The sequence below is a fragment of the Phacochoerus africanus genome, chromosome 8 (assembly GCF_016906955.1).
Source record: "Phacochoerus africanus isolate WHEZ1 chromosome 8, ROS_Pafr_v1, whole genome shotgun sequence".
Taxonomy (NCBI): domain Eukaryota; kingdom Metazoa; phylum Chordata; class Mammalia; order Artiodactyla; family Suidae; genus Phacochoerus; species Phacochoerus africanus.
The window spans coordinates 53,406,672-53,426,358 of NC_062551.1; the positions used below are offsets into that span (position 1 = coordinate 53,406,672).

The window sequence follows — 19,687 nt, forward strand, 5'->3', positions numbered from 1 at the left end:
CCCTCCTCCTGGTTCTGGGCCCCACCCGGCTCAGACGGCTCCGGACGGGACCTCGAGCACAGGCCGCTCCGCGGGCGCCTCGGATCCCCGCGGGACCCCCCCCCCCTTCCCGCCCAGCTCGCTCGCCGCCGGGTGCAGCCGCCTGCGCTCCCCACCGGTGAGTAGCCCCGGATCGCAGCTGTCCCCTCCCAACCTGCGTCGCGGAGTCCCCGAGCCTGCCCTACTCGCCAGGGACCCTCAGTCCCCACCCCAGTGCGTGTGTAACGGTCTCCTGGGTTCCTGGGTTCCTCCCGACCCCTATCGGGGCCGCTCCTCCCAGCCCCTTCCAGGCTGTAACATCGTCCCCTCACTCGCCTCCTTCCTTCCAATGTTTCCCACTGCCCCGTCCTCTGGCCGGAGGAGAGCCCCTCCTTGGGGAATCCTCCTCATCCATCGGTGTCCTGTTTGGTCCCTCTCCTGCCCTCGCCCTCCCAGTCCAGCCACCCCAAGGCGTCCTTCCCAAGATGTCCCCTAGATCCCTCCGCAGGACACCACCCACCCACCCCCAACATCCCAGATCCTGGCTCCAGCCTCTGCTTTACCTCCCTGCCTCACCTCACCTTCCCAAATTCTTTTCCTTTTTTTTTTTTTTAGGAGCATTATGATTTTATAGATTTTAACATATTTGGGTTGCAGTTATTTTTAACATTCAAATTGTCCCAACTTTGGCCAGTGGCAGTCCTGCCAACCCAGGTCTGTGTCCCTGTAACATGCCCCGTCCATGTTTGAGCACCTCCCCACTCTCTGATGCAGGCTCGTCCTATCCCCGCCTCAGCCCAGGAATCAGCCATTTCTCCAAGAATCCTCAGTTTCTTTTTGTGGAAAATGGCATTTAGAGACACCAATCTGATGGAAAGTTGGTTCTGTGAAAAGATCAGTAAAATCGTAAGCATCTACTTTGGCTGATCGAGAGGGAAAAAAAGAAAGGGAGCAAAGACCCCAAAATGAGTGATACCTGGAATGAAAGAGGGGACATCACTACAGATCCTACAGAGGATGAAAGGCCAGTGAGGGAATGCCGAGAACACGGTCTGGGTACTGGCGGTGCTCGTTGCTGCTGGGCTGATACTTCTCCCTCCCTCACCCCTTAGACTGCAGTCTCTGTAGTCAGGTTGCCTGGAGTCCCGGCTTGAGCACTTTCTAGCACAATGACCTTGGCAAGTTATTGCTATCTTCCTGAACCTCCGTCTCCTTGTCAGAAAAGTGGGGAGAATAATAGCCCTACCTTACAAAGTTGGTGTGGAGATTACATGAGTTAGAGCTGGGTTTGGCATGCAGTGGTCATAAATGTTATTCTTCTTGTGAATGCCTATGCCCCCCTGGGACGGGGGCAATCGTTCAGTCTCGTTTCTCACCCCTGATCCTTGAGCCCCTGTGTCCAGCGACCCTGTCCAGGTATGTCACAGCCCCAGGCCATGACACACACCATCTTCTCTCCCTAAATGCTCTTGTCATGCCCCCTCTCTAGGAAGCAGCTCAAAAGCCAGCCCAGCCAGAGCCTTCCCGATCCGGCTGTTCGGTCCTCACGTCCCGCTCTGGTGCCTACACGTCCACTGCTCAGCAGTTCCCAGGCATCACTGACCGCTCGGTGCCCAGGGTCTTTCCTCACTGGAGGCTCTGGGTGTGCAGGAGCTGCTCTCTGGTCTCTTTTTGGATCCATAGCTCCTGACACGTGGAGAAAGTTCAGTCAAAACGTGTGAAATCATGGGAAGTACGGAGGTGGAGGAAGGGAAAGAGGAAGGAATACCTTCCTCCCGGTTAGCCTCTGCATCCTTCCCTGCGTTCATCTCTCGGTCTCCCACCACCAGTCCTGCCTCAGCCATTCCTCTGCTGCTCTCGCTCTCTTCCTCCAGCTGGAATAATCACCTCCCTCCTTCAGCCACCAGCTCCTCCGTCCTGTCCTCCGTGGATGCTCTCAGAAGCCCCTCCCCCTCCCCCTTCGCCATCCTTCGCCAGCCATTCTGCCTCCCGGCTCCGTGTTCCTTCACCTCCTCCTCCAGGCCGCCCACCATCGACACCCTCTCCTCCCGCAGGTAGCTCTCCTCCCCCTGCTCGGGTGCATCTTCTTCAGGGAGCCGAGTGGGCCGGTGCACAGCCACCATGTTCAGCTGGCTGAAGCGGGGTGGGGCGCGGGGCCAGCAGCCCGAGGCCATCCGCACGGTGACCTCAGCCCTCAAGGAGCTGTACCGCGAGAAGCTGCTGCCCCTCGAGGAGCACTACCGCTTCGGGGCCTTCCATTCGCCCGCCCTGGAGGATGCTGACTTCGACGGCAAGCCCATGGTGCTGGTGGCCGGCCAGTACAGCACAGGCAAGACCAGTTTCATCCAGTACCTGCTGGAGCAGGAGGTGCCCGGCTCCCGCGTGGGGCCCGAGCCCACCACCGACTGCTTCGTGGCCGTCATGCATGGTGAGACCGAGGGCACGGTGCCTGGCAACGCCCTCGTCGTGGACCCGGACAAGCCCTTCCGCAAACTCAACCCCTTTGGGAACACCTTCCTCAACAGGTGTGCAGCCCGGAGCCAAAAATGCGCTGTCTCATCCCTGGCTCCCATCTCTGCCTGTATTTCTCTCCTTTTCAGCCTCCATTCCCTTCTCTCCACTGGGTCCTCCCTCTCCCTGCCTTCTCCAGGGGAGCAGTTAAGCCAGGGGAGCCTGGGCTCACCTCCAGTCTGGCTGGGCGGCCTTGGGCAAATGACTTAACTTCTCTGTTCCTCTCTTATCCTCATCCAGAAAATGGGGACAGCCATAGTCGTTATTCTGTAGTGTTGCTGTGAGGACTAAATGAATTAATACTCACAAAGTCAGTGCGCAATAAACATCAGCTCTGGGCTTTTTTTTTTTTTTTTTTTTTTGTCCTTTTAGGGTCGCAGGTGCAGCTTATAGAAGTTCCCAGGCTAGGAGTCTAATTGGAGCTGCCGCTGCCAGCCACAGCCACTTGGGATCTGAGCCGCGTCTGCAACCTACACGACAGCTCACAGCAACGCCAGGTCCTTAACCCTCTGAGAAAGGCCAGGGATCGAACCCATGACCTCATGGATACTAGTCAGGGGGTTCATTACCACTGAGCCACAATGGGAACGCCTGGGCTTTCTTACAGCTGTTTTGCTTTGTCCTGATTTTCCTTTTCTCTGTCAAGACTCTGCCCTTCACCGCCTGGTTCTTCCCTGTAGTCTTGGTTGTTTTTTTTTTTTTTTTTTGCCCAACCCGAGTGGCAGTGGCGGTAGTAACTTAGTTTCTCTTTTTGTGTGTCCCCTCCTCCCGCCCTTCCCTACATTGACCTCTGACTTTCCCTCCCGCCCAGGTTCATGTGCGCCCAGCTCCCCAACCAGGTCCTGGAGAGCATCAGTATCATCGATACCCCAGGCATCCTGTCGGGGGCCAAACAGCGAGTGAGCCGAGGTGAGAGGTGGGGGTCCCTGGCTGCGAGGGAGGAGGGGGCTGAGTGGGGGGACTGCTGGGTCCGAGGGAGGAGGGGCCCAGGGTCTCTGCTAGGCCTTGGGCCTGGCTCAGCCGGCCAGGCCGAGCAAGCGGCCCGGATGGCCAAAGGCAGCTGGTGCAGGGCCCACGTCGAGGGCGGGGGAGGCGTGCGGGTGAGCGCGCATGTACGGGCTGCAGCTGCAGGTCTGGGCGGGTCTGGAGGCTGGAGAGGGGGAGAGCCCCAGGGCGAGTGGCAGGGCCAGGCAGCTGTGAGGAGAGCCGGGAGACCGGCCAGGAGGCAGAGCCAGGGCGCTGGGCCCGCGTGAGCGCCTGGCTCCGCGTCTGGGCCACAGATGAGGCTGAGCAGGGCCTGAGAGGGGGGCCTGGGCGGGGGCCAAGGCCGGGCCTGGAATTTATAAACAGCCGAGCAGGGGGAGCGGCGAAGGGGGTGGATGCCAGGGGGCCTCTGAGAGCCCGGCCCGCTCCGCATCGGGGCGCCCCCTCCCCAGCATTTCTGTGCCGCGCCCCGCCCGGTCCCAGCGGCCAGCAACTGGGGCAGAGGAGGCGGCCGTGTGGGGCAGAGGGGACTGGGCAGCGAGGCAAGGAGGCCTGGAGGCTGGCCTCGGGGCGGAGCGCGGAGGGTTCCAGCGTCCCCGGCCGGGTCCCTGGCGGCGGCCCAGGAGGAGGACGGCGGCTGAGCTGCCGGAGCCCCGAGGGGGCAGCCGCCCGCGTGCTGCAGGGGGCAGTGGGCGGGGAGATCCCGGGTACCCGCCTGGGGGGCCTCCAAGCCCGGGCGGGGGTGCCGGGTGGGGACCCAAGGAAGGGGAGAGTAGAGGCGGGAGTATCCTTCCCTGGCAGCGAGGGGGGAGGAAGAGAGTCTGTCTGCCTGTCTGTCTATGAGGATTCGTGTGTGTGTGTGTGTGTGTCTGGGAGCCTGTGCCTGTGTTTGCGGCTGCATCTCCGGGGGCTTTGTGGGATTGTGTGTGACTGTGACATTGTGTCTTCGTAGGCAGTTGTGAAATGCGTGTGTGTATCGTGCAAGGGGATTTTTGTGTAACTGTGTGGATCATTTAGTGTGTTTGGCAAAGTGTGTCACTGCAGGTGTGATCTGAGGTGGTGTGTCTGTGTGTGTGTCAGGGCTGTGCCTGTGTGACTGTGTGGCCCTGTGGTTCTGTATAGGACCGGGAGATTTCGTTGGATTGTGTGTGACTGTAACTATATAGTTGTGCCCTTGTGTGTACAAGTGTGTGTAGGTACAGAAGTGTAACTTTAGTGTAACTGTGCATGTGAGCGGTCTCTGCAGGGTGGTGCGTGTGCCTGCTGCTGTCTGTTACTTTGTGTGGGTCTCACATCTTTGCGGATATCAGTTGTAGGTCCCAGGCTACCACAGATGAGTGAGGGTGTGTTTGGGAGGCTGCATCTTGTAGTGTGTGGCTCTGCTTGTGCCCCGATGGGTGTGCCGAGTGTGTAAGTGGTGTCTGTGGTGGGAGCGCTGGGGGAGCGTGTGGCCTCTGTGTGGAACAGCCATGAACGCACCCGTGTGTGACTGTAGCAGACTGGGCCCCTCCAGCGGGGTTCAGATCTGGGCTCTGCTACTTCTAAACTGTGGGACCGTGGCCAAGCCACCTAGCCTCTCCGTGCCTCCATTTTCTCATCTGTAAAATGGCCAACATGGTAGCTATCCGCCTCCTAGGTTGCCCTGAGGGTTACATTTAAATGTCAAAATGGGAGTTCCCGTTGTGGCTCAGCAGGTTAAGAACGTGACTAGAATCTGTGAAGACAAGGGTTTGATCCCTGGCCTCGCTCCATGGGTTGAGGATCCGGCATTGCCATGAGCTGTGGTGTAGGCCACAGATTCAGCTCGGCTCTGGCATTGCTGTGGCTGTGGTGTAGACTGGCAGCTGCAGCTCCTCTTTGACCCCTAGCCTGGGAACCTCCATATGCTGCTGCTGGTGTGGCTGTACAAGGAAAAAAAAAAAAAAAAAGAAACTATCAAAATGCGTAAAGCACTTAGAGCCACGTGTGTACACAGTGGGTGCTTCTGCGGGGCTGTCATGGGGTATGTCCGCCCTCCTCGGGGGCGACTCAACCTCCCTCTCCCCTTCCCTCCCAGTGAGACACACTTTCCGAATCCAGGCTGGTGTGTGGGTGTGTCTGCATAGATCTTGGGGAGGGAGGAGGGGCCCCAGCTGCCATCCCTCTGATGATCCACCCTTTCCTCCCCCCAAAACAGTGTCACCCACCCCAACCTGTCCCACCCAGTCCCCAGTGGCTGAAGGAGCCTGCTTGCTCCTTGGCAGGACGGGCCACGTGGAAGCCCAGGCGGCGGCTGCTCTGCTGCCTCCTACCTTGTGTGTCAGGAGTAAATCTCTTAACTGCTCTGCTCCTCAGTTTCCCCTTTGGAAAATGGGGGTCGTGAGAGGGCCTGTCTCCTGGGGTCATTTTGGAGATTCCATGAGTTGAATTGGGGGGGGCATGGGGTGACTTAGAGTGGATCAGCTGTTTCTGCCTGTCCTGCCAGTTAACTCCTCATCCACCAGGTCGCCACTCTGTGCTGCCTCCTCCTGGAAGCCCTCCCTGACCCCCCAGGCTGGGTCAGATGGCCCCCCCCCACCTCCCCGCCGGGTTCCTGCAGCTCCCTGGGTTTTCGCATCCCAGCCTGCCCACTCTGGACTGTGAACCCAGTAAGGACAGAACAGTGCTGCCTAAGCCACACTGTGTCCCCAGCACAGAGCAGGTGGCTCTGAGGATGGCTTCTGGATGACTCTCCCACGGTGTCTTGCAGGCATCGTGGGTGATATTTCTTGAGTGTTTACCATGAACCCAGCACTGTTTATTTTATTTTATTTTTATTTTATTTTACTGCTCTTTAGGGCCACACTTGTGGCATATGGAAGCCACAGCAACGCAGGATCCAAGCTGCATCTGCGACCTACCCCACAGCTCACAGCAATTCCAGATCCCCGACCCACTGAGTGAGGCCAGGGATCGAACCTTCGTGAATACTAGTCAGATTCATTTCTGCTGCTCCATAAAGGTTTTTGTTTTTTTTTTTCCAAAAAGCAATTTATTGTGGCATAATTTACATGCCCGAAGCTCACTTGTTTTAAGAGTATAGTTCAGTGCCAGGCACTGTTTAAGCTCCTTTTTTTTTGGCTGGGCCAGTGGCATGCGAAAGTGCCTGGAACAGAGATCAAACCCATGCCACAGCAGCGACTGGAGCCACAGCAGTTCAAGCCCTCCAAAAAGGAGTTAGGATAGCTCTCCACGAGGTCAACTCTGTTCTCTATGGGATCCCCAGTGCCCACGACAGGGCCTGGCACACTGAAGACTCGCAGTAAATACTATAAATACAGTAAATATTGTTCCCTGGTGGCTCAGCAGGTTAAGGATCTGGTGGTGTTGCAGCTGTGGCTCAGGTCACTGCTGTAGCATCAGTTCGATCCCAGGCCCAGGAACTTCCTCATGCTGTGGGCATGGCCAAAAAATATTTAGCCTCTGCAATGGCCAGAGCATAACCAGGGCCCACGTGAAATCTTTAGCTGAAAAAAAAAGAAAAAAGAAAAAAAAACTTCAGCTGAAAAAAAAAAAAATTAAAGGAGTTCCCATCGTGGCTTAGCAGAAATGAATCTGATTAGCATCCATGAGGACACAGGTTTAATCCCTGGCTTCGCTCAGTGGGTTAAGGATCCCACGTTGCTGTGGCTGTGGTGTAGGCCATTGGCTACAGCTCCAATTTGACCCCTGGCCTGGGAACCTCCATATGCTGCAGGTGCTGCCCTAAAAAAAAAAAAAAAAAAAATCTTCAGCTGCTGTATGATGGGGCCATCTGACAGGTCCTGGGGTGATGGAGGCATGGTGAGGAGGTGTCCACAGAAACCCAAGAAATCTATTAGGAAGCACTTTAGTGTTTTAATAACCAAACCAGTGCACACGGCTAATATCTGCCTAATAAATGCATGGAAAGATGGGGGGAGATTATCCTCAGCAATGGATGCCAGAGTGATGGGGGAAATTTGGGGGGCCTGGGGACCAGAACTGTGGGGTTCTCTTGGGGCCTCGGCTGTTTCCCATAGACCGAAATTCCGATGGTTAATAACCTGCACATCCCTGCGGTCCAACACGAGTCCAAAGGACTCCGGGCTGACCTGTGCCCCTGACGCCCCTGTGCCCCCCGCCCCCAGGCTACGACTTCCCGGCCGTGCTGCGCTGGTTCGCCGAGCGCGTGGACCTCATCATCCTGCTCTTCGATGCCCACAAGCTGGAGATCTCGGACGAGTTCTCCGAGGCCATCGGCGCCCTGCGCGGCCACGAGGACAAGATCCGCGTGGTGCTCAACAAGGCTGACATGGTGGAGACGCAGCAGCTGATGCGCGTCTACGGGGCGCTCATGTGGGCTCTGGGCAAGGTGGTGGGCACGCCCGAGGTGCTGCGCGTCTACATCGGCTCCTTCTGGTCCCAGCCCCTCCTGGTGCCCGACAACCGGCGCCTCTTCGAGCTGGAGGAGCAAGACCTCTTCCGAGACATCCAGGGCCTGCCGCGCCATGCCGCGCTGCGCAAGCTCAATGATCTGGTGAAGAGAGCCCGGCTGGTGCGGGTGAGCCGAGATGCGGGGCGGGCTGAACGGGGATGGGGACGGGGACGGGGAGGCAGAGGCGGTACTTGCCCTTCCTCTGAACCGTGGCTGCTGGTGCTTGACCTCAGCTCTGAGGAATTAGTTCTCTAATCCAGGAAAGTTCTCCTGGGAGTTCCCATTGTGGCTCAGCAGATCCTGACATGGGTTCCATCCCTGGTCTCGCTCAGTGGGTTAAGGTCCGGGCACTGCCTGCAAGCTGGGGCGTAGGTCGCAGATTGGGCTTGGATCTTGCCTTGCTGTGGCTGTGGTGTAGGCCGGCCGTTGCAGCTCCCATTTGACCCCTAGCCTGGGCGCTTCCATATGCCACAGGTGTGGCCGTAAAAAGGAAACAAAGAAAGTTCTGCTGTGCTTGACCCTGTGCTGGGTGGTACTGAGGACATGGCAGTGATGAAAGCAATCCAGAGGAGAAGCCGGTTCCATCCCCAGACACTGGCCCTCCAGCATGGTCAGAGCTGAGCCTGTGGAGCCCAGGGGAAATCCGAGAGGGCTTCCTGGAGGAGAGGGCATCTGAGCTGCAAACTGGAGGATAAGGAGGATGAGGAGGGGAAGGGATTCTAAAAAGAGGGCCCAGCATGTGCAGGGACTGGAGATGAGAAACCTGGCCAGTTCGAGGAAGAGGAAAAATATGCCTGTTGAAGCCAGTGTAGACCGTGGGAGGAACTGAATCTGAGCCTGGGGAGGAGGTTGAGAGTCAGATCACCCAGGGCTGTGGCCTGGAACTTGTGCTTTGTCCTGAGGGCACTGGGGAGCCATGAAGGATTCAGAGCAGGAGAGGGGTGGGATCAAGGGCACAGGGAACAGGAGGAGCCTGAATCAGGACCCGGCCTCGGGGAAGGGGAGGGGAGCACTGGTTTAAGAGGCATTTGGGAGGCCCAGAGGAACATTCGCAGGGGCGGCTGCCCGCCAGGGTGGAGGTGGGGCGGGAAGCTGGGCAGGCGGGAGGCTGGGAAGGTCATAGGGGGTGGAGGAGCCTGAGGTGTTGGTTTAAGGAGCAGCAGAGAGGGGGTGAGTCAGAGCCCCCACCCCCACCCCAGGAATCCTCCGTGGGAGGGAGGGGTGGGAGGGAGGGGCCCAGCGTGGTCTGTTCCTGAAGCCTCCAGAATCCACCTTTCTCTCCTCCTCTGCCCAGGATTGTCTGAGACTCTCTCTCTATGTATATATCTCCTCATTTCTACCTCTCAGTTTCCCTCTCTCTTTCCCTTTTTTCTTTTTCTTTTTTTTTGTCTTTTTAGGGCCGCACCCGTGGCATATGGAGGTTCCCAGGCTAGGGGTCCAATGGGAGCTGTAGCCTCCGGCCTACATCACAGTCACAGCAACGTGGGATCAGAGCCGTGTCTGCGACCCACACCACAGCTCATGGCAACGCTGGATCCTTAACCCATTGAGCCAGGCCAGGGATCGAACCTGTGTCCTCATGGATGCTAGTCATCTTCGTTTCCCACTGCGCCACGATGGAACTCCTGTTTTTCTGTTATTTCGTTTTGCCGTCTCCCTTCCCTCATTCATTCTCTTTTCTCTCTCCTGTCTCTCTCCTTTCTCTCTCCATCCCTCCCTCTCAGCCCTCCTTCCCCTCCCCCCTCCCGCCCCGCAGTCTCCCCCTGGTTCACCCTTTTCCCCCCGTGGACTCCAGCCCCCCAGGCCCCTCTAGGAAGCAGACAGCAGCGGGAACTCTCCAGCTCAGGGTCCGTGGGACCGAGGGGTGGGGTGGGGCCGGACACCTGGTGCCCCCACCAAGCAGGAGGCGGCTCCGGAAACCCAGACAAACCCCGGAGTCCGGGACCCGAGCCCCGGCCCAGCCCGCCCACCCACCTTATCTCTTCCTGGCACCTTCCCCTGCTTCCTCTCTGGAAAAGCCATTAGCGCCCTCCGCCTCCCTTCTTCTGGGTCCCCGAGGAGCCGCCCTTCGGCCCCGCTCCCTGCCCCCATTGGTCCGCTCTCGCAGGCCCCACCCACCGGCCTGGCCACACCCCTGCTCTGATTGGCCCCTCAGATCTGCAGACGGCTCCTTTCCCTTCGTCCTGCTGATCCCCGTCTCTGGCCCCCAGGGCCGCTCAGGACGCAGGGTCCACTGTGAGCAAGGCTCGCTGCATTTCCCCTGCCCCGTGTCACCCGCACATCCCCCCTTCTGACACGCTTGATGCAGCCACCAACCGACTGCCTACACCGTTTCCCTCCCCAACCTCGCAAAGCCTGGGTTACCCCTGGTAACTACCCCGCGTCTCCCCCCGTCCCCGTGCCTCACTTTCCCCGTATGTAACCACATAGGGTGTGGATGGGTCCTAGGGCTCTGCCCTTTGAAGTGACAGCTGCTGCTAGAAGGGGCGATTTCACTGAGCTGTGATGCCTGAGGCCAAGTTCCTGGAAGGTTCTGCTTCTAAAGAGGCCTGAACCTTCATACCGCGCTCTCTGAAGCGGCTCCATACCATTCATTCAACAGTTATTGAGTGCCTCCAGTGTGCTCCTGCACTGTTCTAGGCCACGGGATACAGTAGGGAACAAGCCAGATGAAGTTTCTTGTAGAAGTGTTTTTTAATGGGGAAGACAATATTAAACAAATTAACCTCTAACATTTTATTGCGTGTGATAAGGATTATGAAGAAAAATGAAGCAGAGGAGACACTGGCGAGGGACTATTTTAGAGATTAGGGACATCAGGGAGGGTGTCTTGGAGGAGGTGATGTTTGAGCAGAGACCTGAAGGAGGGGAAGGAGCAGAGCCGACTGGAGATCTGGAGGAGACCAAACCAGGCAGAGGGAACAGCAAGTGCCAAGGTCCTGAGGCCAGGACATGCTTGGACAAGGAGCCCAGGGACGCTGGAGGAGGCAGGGTGGTGGAGATAGGAGGAGATGAGGATTCAGAGCCTGCCAGGTGCCACCAAACATTTAGCATTCTAAACCTATGACTCATTAAAAGCACTTTTTTTTTGTCTTTTTTTTGCTATTTCTTGAGCCACTCCCGCGGCATATGGAGGTTCCCAGGCTAGGGGTTGAATCGGAGCTGTAGCCACCGGCCTACGCCAGAGGCACAGCAACGCGGGATCCGAGCCGCGTCTGCGACCTACACCACAGCTCACGGCAACGCCAGATCGTTAACCCACTGAGCAAGGGCAGGGATCGAACCCGCAACCTCATGGTTCCTAGTCGGATTCGTTAACCACTGCGCCACGACGGGAACTCCTAAAAGCACTTTTTAAGTTGTGTTTTTAATCGAACATTTAAGACCATCTCAAGGGGAAGCATTCATGCTGTCAGCTGTGCTCTCTCCTTCCCGTGTCAGGTCCTCTTCCCTACAGGGAACCCTCATGAATAGTTTCTTGTGTCCTTTTCTAGATACATCAATTTTTATTTAAGCATATCCATTAATTACTGAGCTTCCCATGGGAAAAAAAAATAGGACACGCTCATTTTTCTTCTCTCCTTGTTTGCTTTTTGATAACTTTGGAGATTGTGGCTCAAAGGTTCTCAAGTTCATCGGCTTATTCCACAAATATTTCTTGAGTATTTTCTCTGCACACTGTGAACAGAGGGAACAGACAAGGTTCCAGCCCTCCTGGAGCTCACACTCTGAGGGAAGGAAACGGAAGAGTAAAGTAACAGATAAATAAAATAATGATGAGCCGTGATAAGTGCTGCGAATGGAACAACAAAGATAGAAAGGAATTGGATGGCAGTGCTTGGGGCAATTGCTGCCCCTGGCATGGCCTCTGTGAGGAGGTGCCATCAAAAGGAAGTGAGGGAGCCAGTATTTGGGAGACCGGGCAGAGTTCCAGGCAGAGAGTAGCATATGCAAAGGCCCTGAGGTTGAAAGAGATTGGCATGAGGATTAAAAAAAAGGAAGGCAGGTGATGAAGTTGGAACAGATGGGGGAGATAATGTTGGATGAAGCAGCAGAAGCTTCATGTAGACAAGTGCTTATCAAACTGGTCTCAGGACCTCCTTACGCTCTTAAAAATTCTGAAGATCTCAAAGAATTTGTGTGCACCTGGATTAAATCTTTTTATGTTAACCATATGAGAAGTTAGAACTGAGAAAATATTGAATATTTATTTACCACAGTAGTAATTAACCAACAGTCATTATATAATTATTAAGTAACAATTTACTATAAATGTTATCAATTAGATATTGATGTCAACATATACTCATTAACAGATATTGATAATAATTAATATATGATCACTTAAAACAGCAATTTTAAAAACCCTATTACATGTTAACCTAAGGAACAGATGTTTTACGAAAATTTTCCAACCACCCTCCCAAAAAAACCTTAAGGAGGACAGTGCCCTGTTTCACATGTTTGCAAAGCTCTTTAATGTCTGGCTTTAGAGGCAATGTCTGGATTTGCACATCTGTTCTTGCATTCAGTCAGCTGCAATTCCATGTATTAATTTAGTCTTTAAAAACTCCACCATCCACTCGGGAGGGAATGAGAGTGAAAAAGACACAGGGCACCTTAGTATTCTCAGGAAAACAGTTTTCACTGTGAGGTCCCTGAAAGGGTCACGGGACCTCTGCGGTAGCAACTATCAGCTGCGGTAGGAATTTTGAACTTGGATAAGAAGACTTAAGAGCAGTGTCTCAAGGTCTGGCACTTGCTCCTTAAAAATACAAAACAAACAAAACCTACCCCAAAACAAACAAAAAACCCTCCAGAAGTTCCCTTGTGGCACAACAGATTAAGGATCTGGAAGTTCTCACTTCAGCAGCTTGGGTCTCCGCTGTGGCCTGGGTTCGATCCTTGGCCCAGGAACTTATGTATGTTGTGGGCACAGCCAAAAAAATAAGAAAGAAAGAAAAAAAACACCCCAGCGGCTGCTGCACAGCAAGGGACTGAAGGGGCAAGAGGGGAAGCCAGGAGTCTAGTGAGGTGACTGGTGTGTCGTCCCCGCCCCCCAGGCAGGAGATGGTGACCGCTAGCATGGGTGGTGGTGGAACATAAGGTGGCGAGAAATGGAAGCAGAGGAGAGAGTCAGAGGAGTTTGAAGGGGCTGATGAGTTGGATGTGGCCGGGGAGGGAGTGAGAACCAGATCAGGAAGGGTTTCCACATTTCTGGGCTCCACGGGGTAGGGAGAGGGACGGTTTGAGAGTGACACATGCTCTGGGGGCTGAGCCCACATTCCAAGGGCTATCCAGGAATGTAGACGAAGCTTGAGTTGGCTCTGAGTCTTGAGCTTCAGGGAGAGGCCGGGGCTGGTATGTACACTTGGCAGTGGATGGAGGTGTGGAGGGGGGTTAAAGCCCCGGGAGGGGCTGAGATTACCTAGAAAATGGGAGGAGCCCTCTACCCTTGGCTGCAGCAGCTCCCCTGGCTTTGTCAGAGATGCGCGTGCTCAGGCCCCTGGACCAAGTGAATCAGAAACTCTGGGCAACCGGTGTTTGGTGGAGCCCCACCCCAACCCCAGGTGACCGTGAGGCAGGCTCAGAACTCTCCCCCCCTCCCCCGCAGGTTCACGCGTATATCATCAGCTACCTGAAGAAGGAGATGCCCTCCGTGTTTGGGAAGGAGAACAAGAAGAAGCAGCTGATCCTCAAGCTGCCTGTTATCTTTGCCAAGATTCAGCTGGAGCATCACATCTCTCCCGGTGACTTCCCGGACTGCCAGAAGATGCAGGTGGGAGGCTTCCCCAGAGGGAGGCAGAAGGGGTTGCCTTCTCTGGGCTCTAGGCTCTGGGATGTGGCCTCGAAAACCAGATGGTAGGTCCCCAAAAGCACTTCCTGCAAATGGTTCCGCAGGAGTGTGGCTTTGTCAGTCAGGATAAGGGAGTGAAGAGCAAACCCAAAGTAACTGTGGCTTAATTAGAAGTTTGTCTCCTTCATAAAAGTCTTGAAGGATGAGCAGGTTTGCTTCTCTACAGAGCCAGGGACCCAGTGCCCTTCTGTCTTAATTCTCCTACATGCCCGGCCTCAAGTCTCTAGAACCCGTCATGGAACAAGATGGCTGTGGAAACTCCAGCCATTGTGTCTGCATTCCAGTCAGCAAGAACCAGGGGAGGAGGGAGGAAGCTAATGGTAGTCTCCCTAAGAAGACTTTCTAGAGTAGTGCTGTTCAGTAGTCTTTGTTTTTTTGTTTTTGCTTTTTAGGGTCACACCCAAGGCATATGGAGGTTCCCAGGCCACAGCAACACCAGATCTGAGCCTGAGACCTACATCACAGCTCATGGCAATGCCAGATCCTGAACCCACTGAGCAAGGCCAGGGATTGAACCCAAGTCCTCATGGATCCTAGTTGGATTCGTTGCCACTGCACCACAGCAGGAACTCCCAGGAGTTCTTTCTGTGATGGTGGAAATGTTCTCTGCTGAGCTGTCCAATGTGATAGCCACCAACCACACTAAAATTGAAATTTTAGGCATTCCCACTGTGGTGCAATGGGATTGGTAGTATCTCTGCAGCACCAGGACACAGGTTCGATCCCCATCACAGATGCCGCAGCTTCAGCATAGGCCCCAACTGGGGCTGCCGTGGGGATTGCTCCCCTCCCAAAAAAACCTGAAATTTTATTTTTATTTATTTGTTTATTTTTTTTTAATTTGGCAGCTCCTGCATCATACAGAAGTTCCTGGGCCAGGGATTGAAATCATGATAGAGCAGTGACCTGAGCCACAGCGGTGACAATACCGTATCCTTAACCTGCCAGGCCACCGGGAACTCCTGAAATTTTGTTTTAATCTTTAAGTGTATGTCCACATGTGGCTCCTGTATTGAACTGGGCAATTCTAGAGTTGCCTGTGCAACTTGTGCTGACAGCCAATTGGCTGTAACTTAGTCATGTGACCAAAGCTGCCACAAGGGAAGCTGGGAGTTGTAGTCTCTAGGCGGCCAGGTGCCCAGGTAACATTCAGGGACTAGTACTGCGGAGCAAGGGAAGATGAATTCGGGGGGTTGGGGGGGCACTGGAAGCTCCTCTCATGTACAGGCTTAGGACTAAATAGTGTTCAGGAAAGCACTGGGTCTGTGGGTGACAGCCTGGGGTAAACGAAGAGCTGCTGGAGGTGGGCAGGGCAGCAGTGACCAAATGGACGTGGAGACAGAGGTCCAGGCTCAGGCATGGAGGTGAGGACTAGCCCCCTGGCCCAGGCTGAGTCTGTTTGGAGGCTATTAGGCTGACACCCAAAGCCTGTGACCTCTGCACCCACGATGTTTCTAGTCCAAGATAGAGGAATTACAGTGAATTTCCCCTTGGCCACTGACTAGCTCCGTGGACCTAGGCAAGTCAACCTTTTCCGATCCTCAGTTTCTTCAGCTGGAAAATGGGCATCCTGCGAGAATCTCCCTAGATGCTGGATCAGTGAGTGTTGGCCACTTCCTTAGAACAGTGTCTGGCTCAGAGTTTGATTTCTCAAGCTCAGCACTCCCACCCTTTGGGGTCAGATGATCCTTCACTGTAGGGGGCTGTCCTGTGCACTGGAGGATGTTTCGCAGCACCCTTGGCCTCAACACACTAGATGCCAGTAGCACTGCCGAGTCACGACAATCAAAACGTCTCCAGATATTGCCCACTGTCCCCTGGGGGACACCATCACCCCTGGTTGAGAACTTCTGGGCTAGAAAAAGAGCAGCTGTGAATATGACTCTGCATTAAGCACTTGATCCAGATGGATTCATTTAGCCCTTCCTGCCTCCCAAGGAGGAGAGTGTTAGTTATCAACCTGTTTTACAAATCTGGAAACTGACAGGGAAACCAGAGAGGTGAAGTCACTTGCCTGAGGACACACAGCTCCTGAGTGGCAGAGCTGGAGTGGAAGCTGGGCAGCCTAGCTTTGGAGTCCTCCCCACTCTTGTCTATCACACTCCCGCCTCTTTATGGTCATGATCAGAGGGCGTCGGCTCTGGAAATTAAGGCAGTGCTGCCATACAGACCATCTTTGCTGCCATGCTGCCCAGTGCGACTGACTTAACAGCTGCATGTGTGAGAAGCAGCGTGACCACAAACCCAGCCCCGTAGCGACTCTAGCACCAGATGACTTCTTGGGGGGGGGGGGCGGGGGGGGGAGGTAGGGCTCAGTTCCAGAATCCGCTAATGATCTGTCCATCCCAAAGCTAACCTCCAAATATGGAGCAAGCTGCTTAGCCCTTGCATGTGGCGGGGTACCAGAGCTGGCAGTGGCAGGAATTGCATTTTCTTAACTTACACAAAGCTAGGGGTGCCGGCTGGGCAGCTGGGGTGCTGAAGAGGGTGGGCAGGGCTACAGGCCAATGGGTGTTCTCTGGCAAAGTCATGGCTGATGTCAAAATGTTGAAATCCTCTCAAACAGCTGGTGGACGCCTGCTACTCTGAGTCACCGGAGGCCCCTGACCACCACACTGTGCAGTGATCTGGGGGACAGCCCAGGCACCGGCGGGAGGGGGCGCCTGTGGGACCCTTTGCCAAGTCTCTTCTGAGCAGTGGGGACCCAAGCAGACAGGATATTCAAATGCCTCTGCACCTCTTTTCTTTCTCTCTTTCTTTTCCCTCCCTCCCTCCCTTCCTTCCTGCCCCCCTCTCTCTTTCTCCCTCTTTCGTTGCCTTGTGGCATATGGAATTCCCAGGCCAGGGATGGGATCTGAGCCAAAATTTCAACCTAACCCTCAGATGCAGCAATGCCGGATCCTTAACCCACTGTGCCAGGGCAGGGGATTGAACCTGCTTCCCGGGGGCTCCCAAGATGCCGCCCATCCCACTGCGCCAAGGCAGGAGCACCTGCACCTCTTGATCAAGAGCTGCCCGGGGTCCTGGAGCCAGTGCGGGGCTGGGGGGCCGAGGGACGGTGCCCCCTGACCTCTCCGTGTCTCCCTGCCCCCAGGAGCTGCTGATGGCTCACGACTTCACCAAGTTCCACTCACTGAAGCCGAAGCTTCTGGAGGCGCTGGATGAGATGCTGACACACGACATCGCCAAGCTCATGCCCCTGCTCCGGCAGGAGGAGCTGGAGAGCACGGAGGTGGGCGTGCAGGGGGGTGCCTTCGAGGGCACCCACATGGGCCCCTTCGTGGAGCGGGGGCCTGATGAGGCCCTGGAGGACGGCGAGGAGGGCTCAGATGATGAGGCCGAGTGGGTGGTGACCAAGGACAAGTCCAAATACGACGAGATCTTTTACAACCTGGCGCCGGCTGACGGCAAGCTGAGTGGCACCAAGGCCAAGACCTGGATGGTGGGCACCAAGCTGCCCAACTCTGTGCTGGGCCGCATCTGGAAGCTGAGCGACGTCGACCGAGACGGCATGCTGGACGACGAGGAGTTCGCGCTGGCCAGCCACCTCATCGAAGCCAAGCTCGAGGGCCACGGGCTGCCCACCAACCTGCCCCGCCGCCTGGTGCCGCCCTCCAAGCGGCGCCACAAGGGCTCCGCCGAGTGAGCCGGCCGCCTGCCTGCCGGCCCTCCCTCCCACTCGCCCTGCTGTGGCTCCCCACCCTGGCGCACGAGCACCCCGCCTGCCCACTCCCCCAGCTGTAAGGAGGGGCGTCCCTCTGCCCTCCGCCGCCAGACAGGAGGCACCAGGGGAGGGGCTAGGCTTCTCTGCCCACCCTTCACACCTCTGTGCTCACATACACCTGGCACACTCGGACACGAACACACATGCACACACACACGCAGGCATCCGTCCATGCATCATTCATTCAAATATTTATTGAGCATCTACTCTGTTCATATGTTCAGGGCTCCTTCCTACACTGGGGATTACAGCAGAGAGCCCTCGTGGAGCCCGCTTTCTCAGGAGAGAGCGCCTGCAGAGTCACTCAAAGCCACACACACACACACACACACCCCAGCCCTAACCAGGCTGATCCCTGATTCTGACCCCCTCTCCCCACAAGTGAGCAGCCACTTAGTTGAAATGACTAAGAGACAGGCCTCCCCCCACCTCCCACCCCTGGCTTCTTGCCCCACCAGGCAAGGACCCTCCACTCCATCCTGGCCTCGGGACCACTGGGGGCTCAGAGGGGAGATGCAACCTCCTACTTCCTCAGCTGGACCCCTCTTAGCCCCTTGCCCCAGTTCAGGTCGCACCCCTTTCTTTAATAAGGGGAAAGCCCGGTCCTCCCACCCTCCCTGCTCCTCCCTGCCCCCCCCCACTTCTGTCTCTGCTCACCTGCCCTGGCTTGAAAGCCCAGCCTGCTCCCCCAACCCCTCAGGCTCCCCACAGCTGGTGGTCCGAATTTTAGACTGCGCATTTTAGACAGCCTCCCGGGCCACCATCAGGCCATATTTAAGTGGAGTCCCTGCCAGAAACTAAGGCCCCAGGACGTTATTTTTAGACTCCTTTTCAGGGACGTCGTGGGGGAGGGGCTCTTGGTGCTACAGCCCCCCTCCCCTACAGGGCACCCTCACCCCCCTACACACGCATTTTCCTGCCTTCACCACATATTAGTGCTTGACCTTGGTGGGGGACCCCAAGGAAAAGATGGAGAAGAGCGACATAGATGGGGCCCATGCCCCTCCAGGGTGCTGGCTGGGATTCCCGCTCCCATCACCCCTCACCTCATGCCTGGGAAGGGCCTGTGAACATAATAGGAACGGTTCCCACAGTGCAAATAAAGCCAAGGCTTCTTTCCCTGAGGGAGTCGGGCTGTCTTGGGATGGGTTGGGGGGCGGGATCGCTCTCCCTGCAACCCCCTGGGAAGGAGAGCCCAGGGCAGGACCTCAGGGGGGCTCCCCTCCAGGCTCTCCGGGGTGGAGGCCATGACTCAATGCGGCGGGAGCCTGATGACTCAGGCCCGGGCTGGGGGCCAGACCGACATATTTTCCGAAGAAAAGTTTCTCTGGGGCCCTCCCTCCGGGACATCCCTCCCTTCTACCTCCTGCCGCGGGGGCCTGGGAACCAAGCCCTGGGGCGCCCGCGCGCGCCCCCGCCCTCGTCCACCCAACCTGGGTACACAGCTCTTGACACGTAACAGTGGGGACCAACGGGCACTGGGAGGGGAGGAGGGAACGCTGCCCATCAGGACCGCCAAGTGTGCGCACGCGCTCGCTCAAGCCCGGGGGCTCTGGCCTCCGCTCTGCAGCGGACCCCGCTCGCGGTCCGCCGACTCACACCCAAGGCCACACCCACGGTGCCCCGGGACACGCTGGCCTCGCGCCCTTCCCGCCCACGCTCGCGCGGTGGCGCAGCTCCCGGCGCCCCCTGGCGGACACCCTGCAGCAAGGCTGGTTGGTGGCGGCTGCAATCCTGGTCCCAGGTGGTCGGTGATCAGGTCTCCAAGGGCCACAATCCGGGCCTATCACCTTCCTGATGCGGAGTTGCACTGCGTGGCGCCTTCCCGCTCTGTACCTTTTTCCTTCTCGAGTGGAGAACGGCCTTTAGGAGGCTCTCGATCCCTATGGATGGTTGCCAGGGCCCCTGAGCTTCCTTCCTTATTTGTAAACAGCAAAAATTAATTGATTGTAAGATGAAATCTCAGGGGGTGAGGCAGTAACAATAGCTAACAATGAGATGCCACGCACAACCTTAAGGGCTTTGTATGTATTACCCTGTTTTATCTCCAGAATAACCTATGAGGCAGATGTACCATTACTGCCCCCATTTTACAGATGAAGCAAATGAAGCACTGCTCCGTAGCTTAGAAGACTCATTCGGAGCCTCCGCTTCTAGAGTTTCTAACATTCCTCGCATG

General features: G+C 56.2%; 1 protein-coding gene across 1 annotated transcript; it reads left to right on the forward strand.

Moving 5' to 3' along the window:
• EHD2 (EH domain containing 2) lies at window positions 1–18,632 on the forward strand. Its single transcript, XM_047789845.1, has 6 exons — window positions 1–157; window positions 2,073–2,543; window positions 3,341–3,438; window positions 7,641–8,053; window positions 13,542–13,706; window positions 16,879–18,632. The coding sequence occupies exons 2-6, from the start codon at window positions 2,140–2,142 to the stop codon at window positions 17,428–17,430; spliced, it is 1,632 nt and encodes a 543-aa protein (XP_047645801.1). The 5' UTR covers window positions 1–157; window positions 2,073–2,139; the 3' UTR covers window positions 17,431–18,632.
• Window positions 18,633–19,687: the final 1,055 nt, after the last annotated feature.

Excerpts from the sequence above, each read along its gene's own strand:
- EHD2 (XM_047789845.1), top strand. The coding sequence starts at position 2,140 with ATGTTCAGCTGGCTGAAGCGGGGTGGGGCGCGGGGCCAGCAGCCCGAG. Across the intron at positions 2,544-3,340 it reads GGGAACACCTTCCTCAACAG|GTTCATGTGCGCCCAGCTCC; the intron begins GTGTGCAGCCCG and ends CCTCCCGCCCAG. Across the intron at positions 3,439-7,640 it reads CAAACAGCGAGTGAGCCGAG|GCTACGACTTCCCGGCCGTG; the intron begins GTGAGAGGTGGG and ends CCCCGCCCCCAG.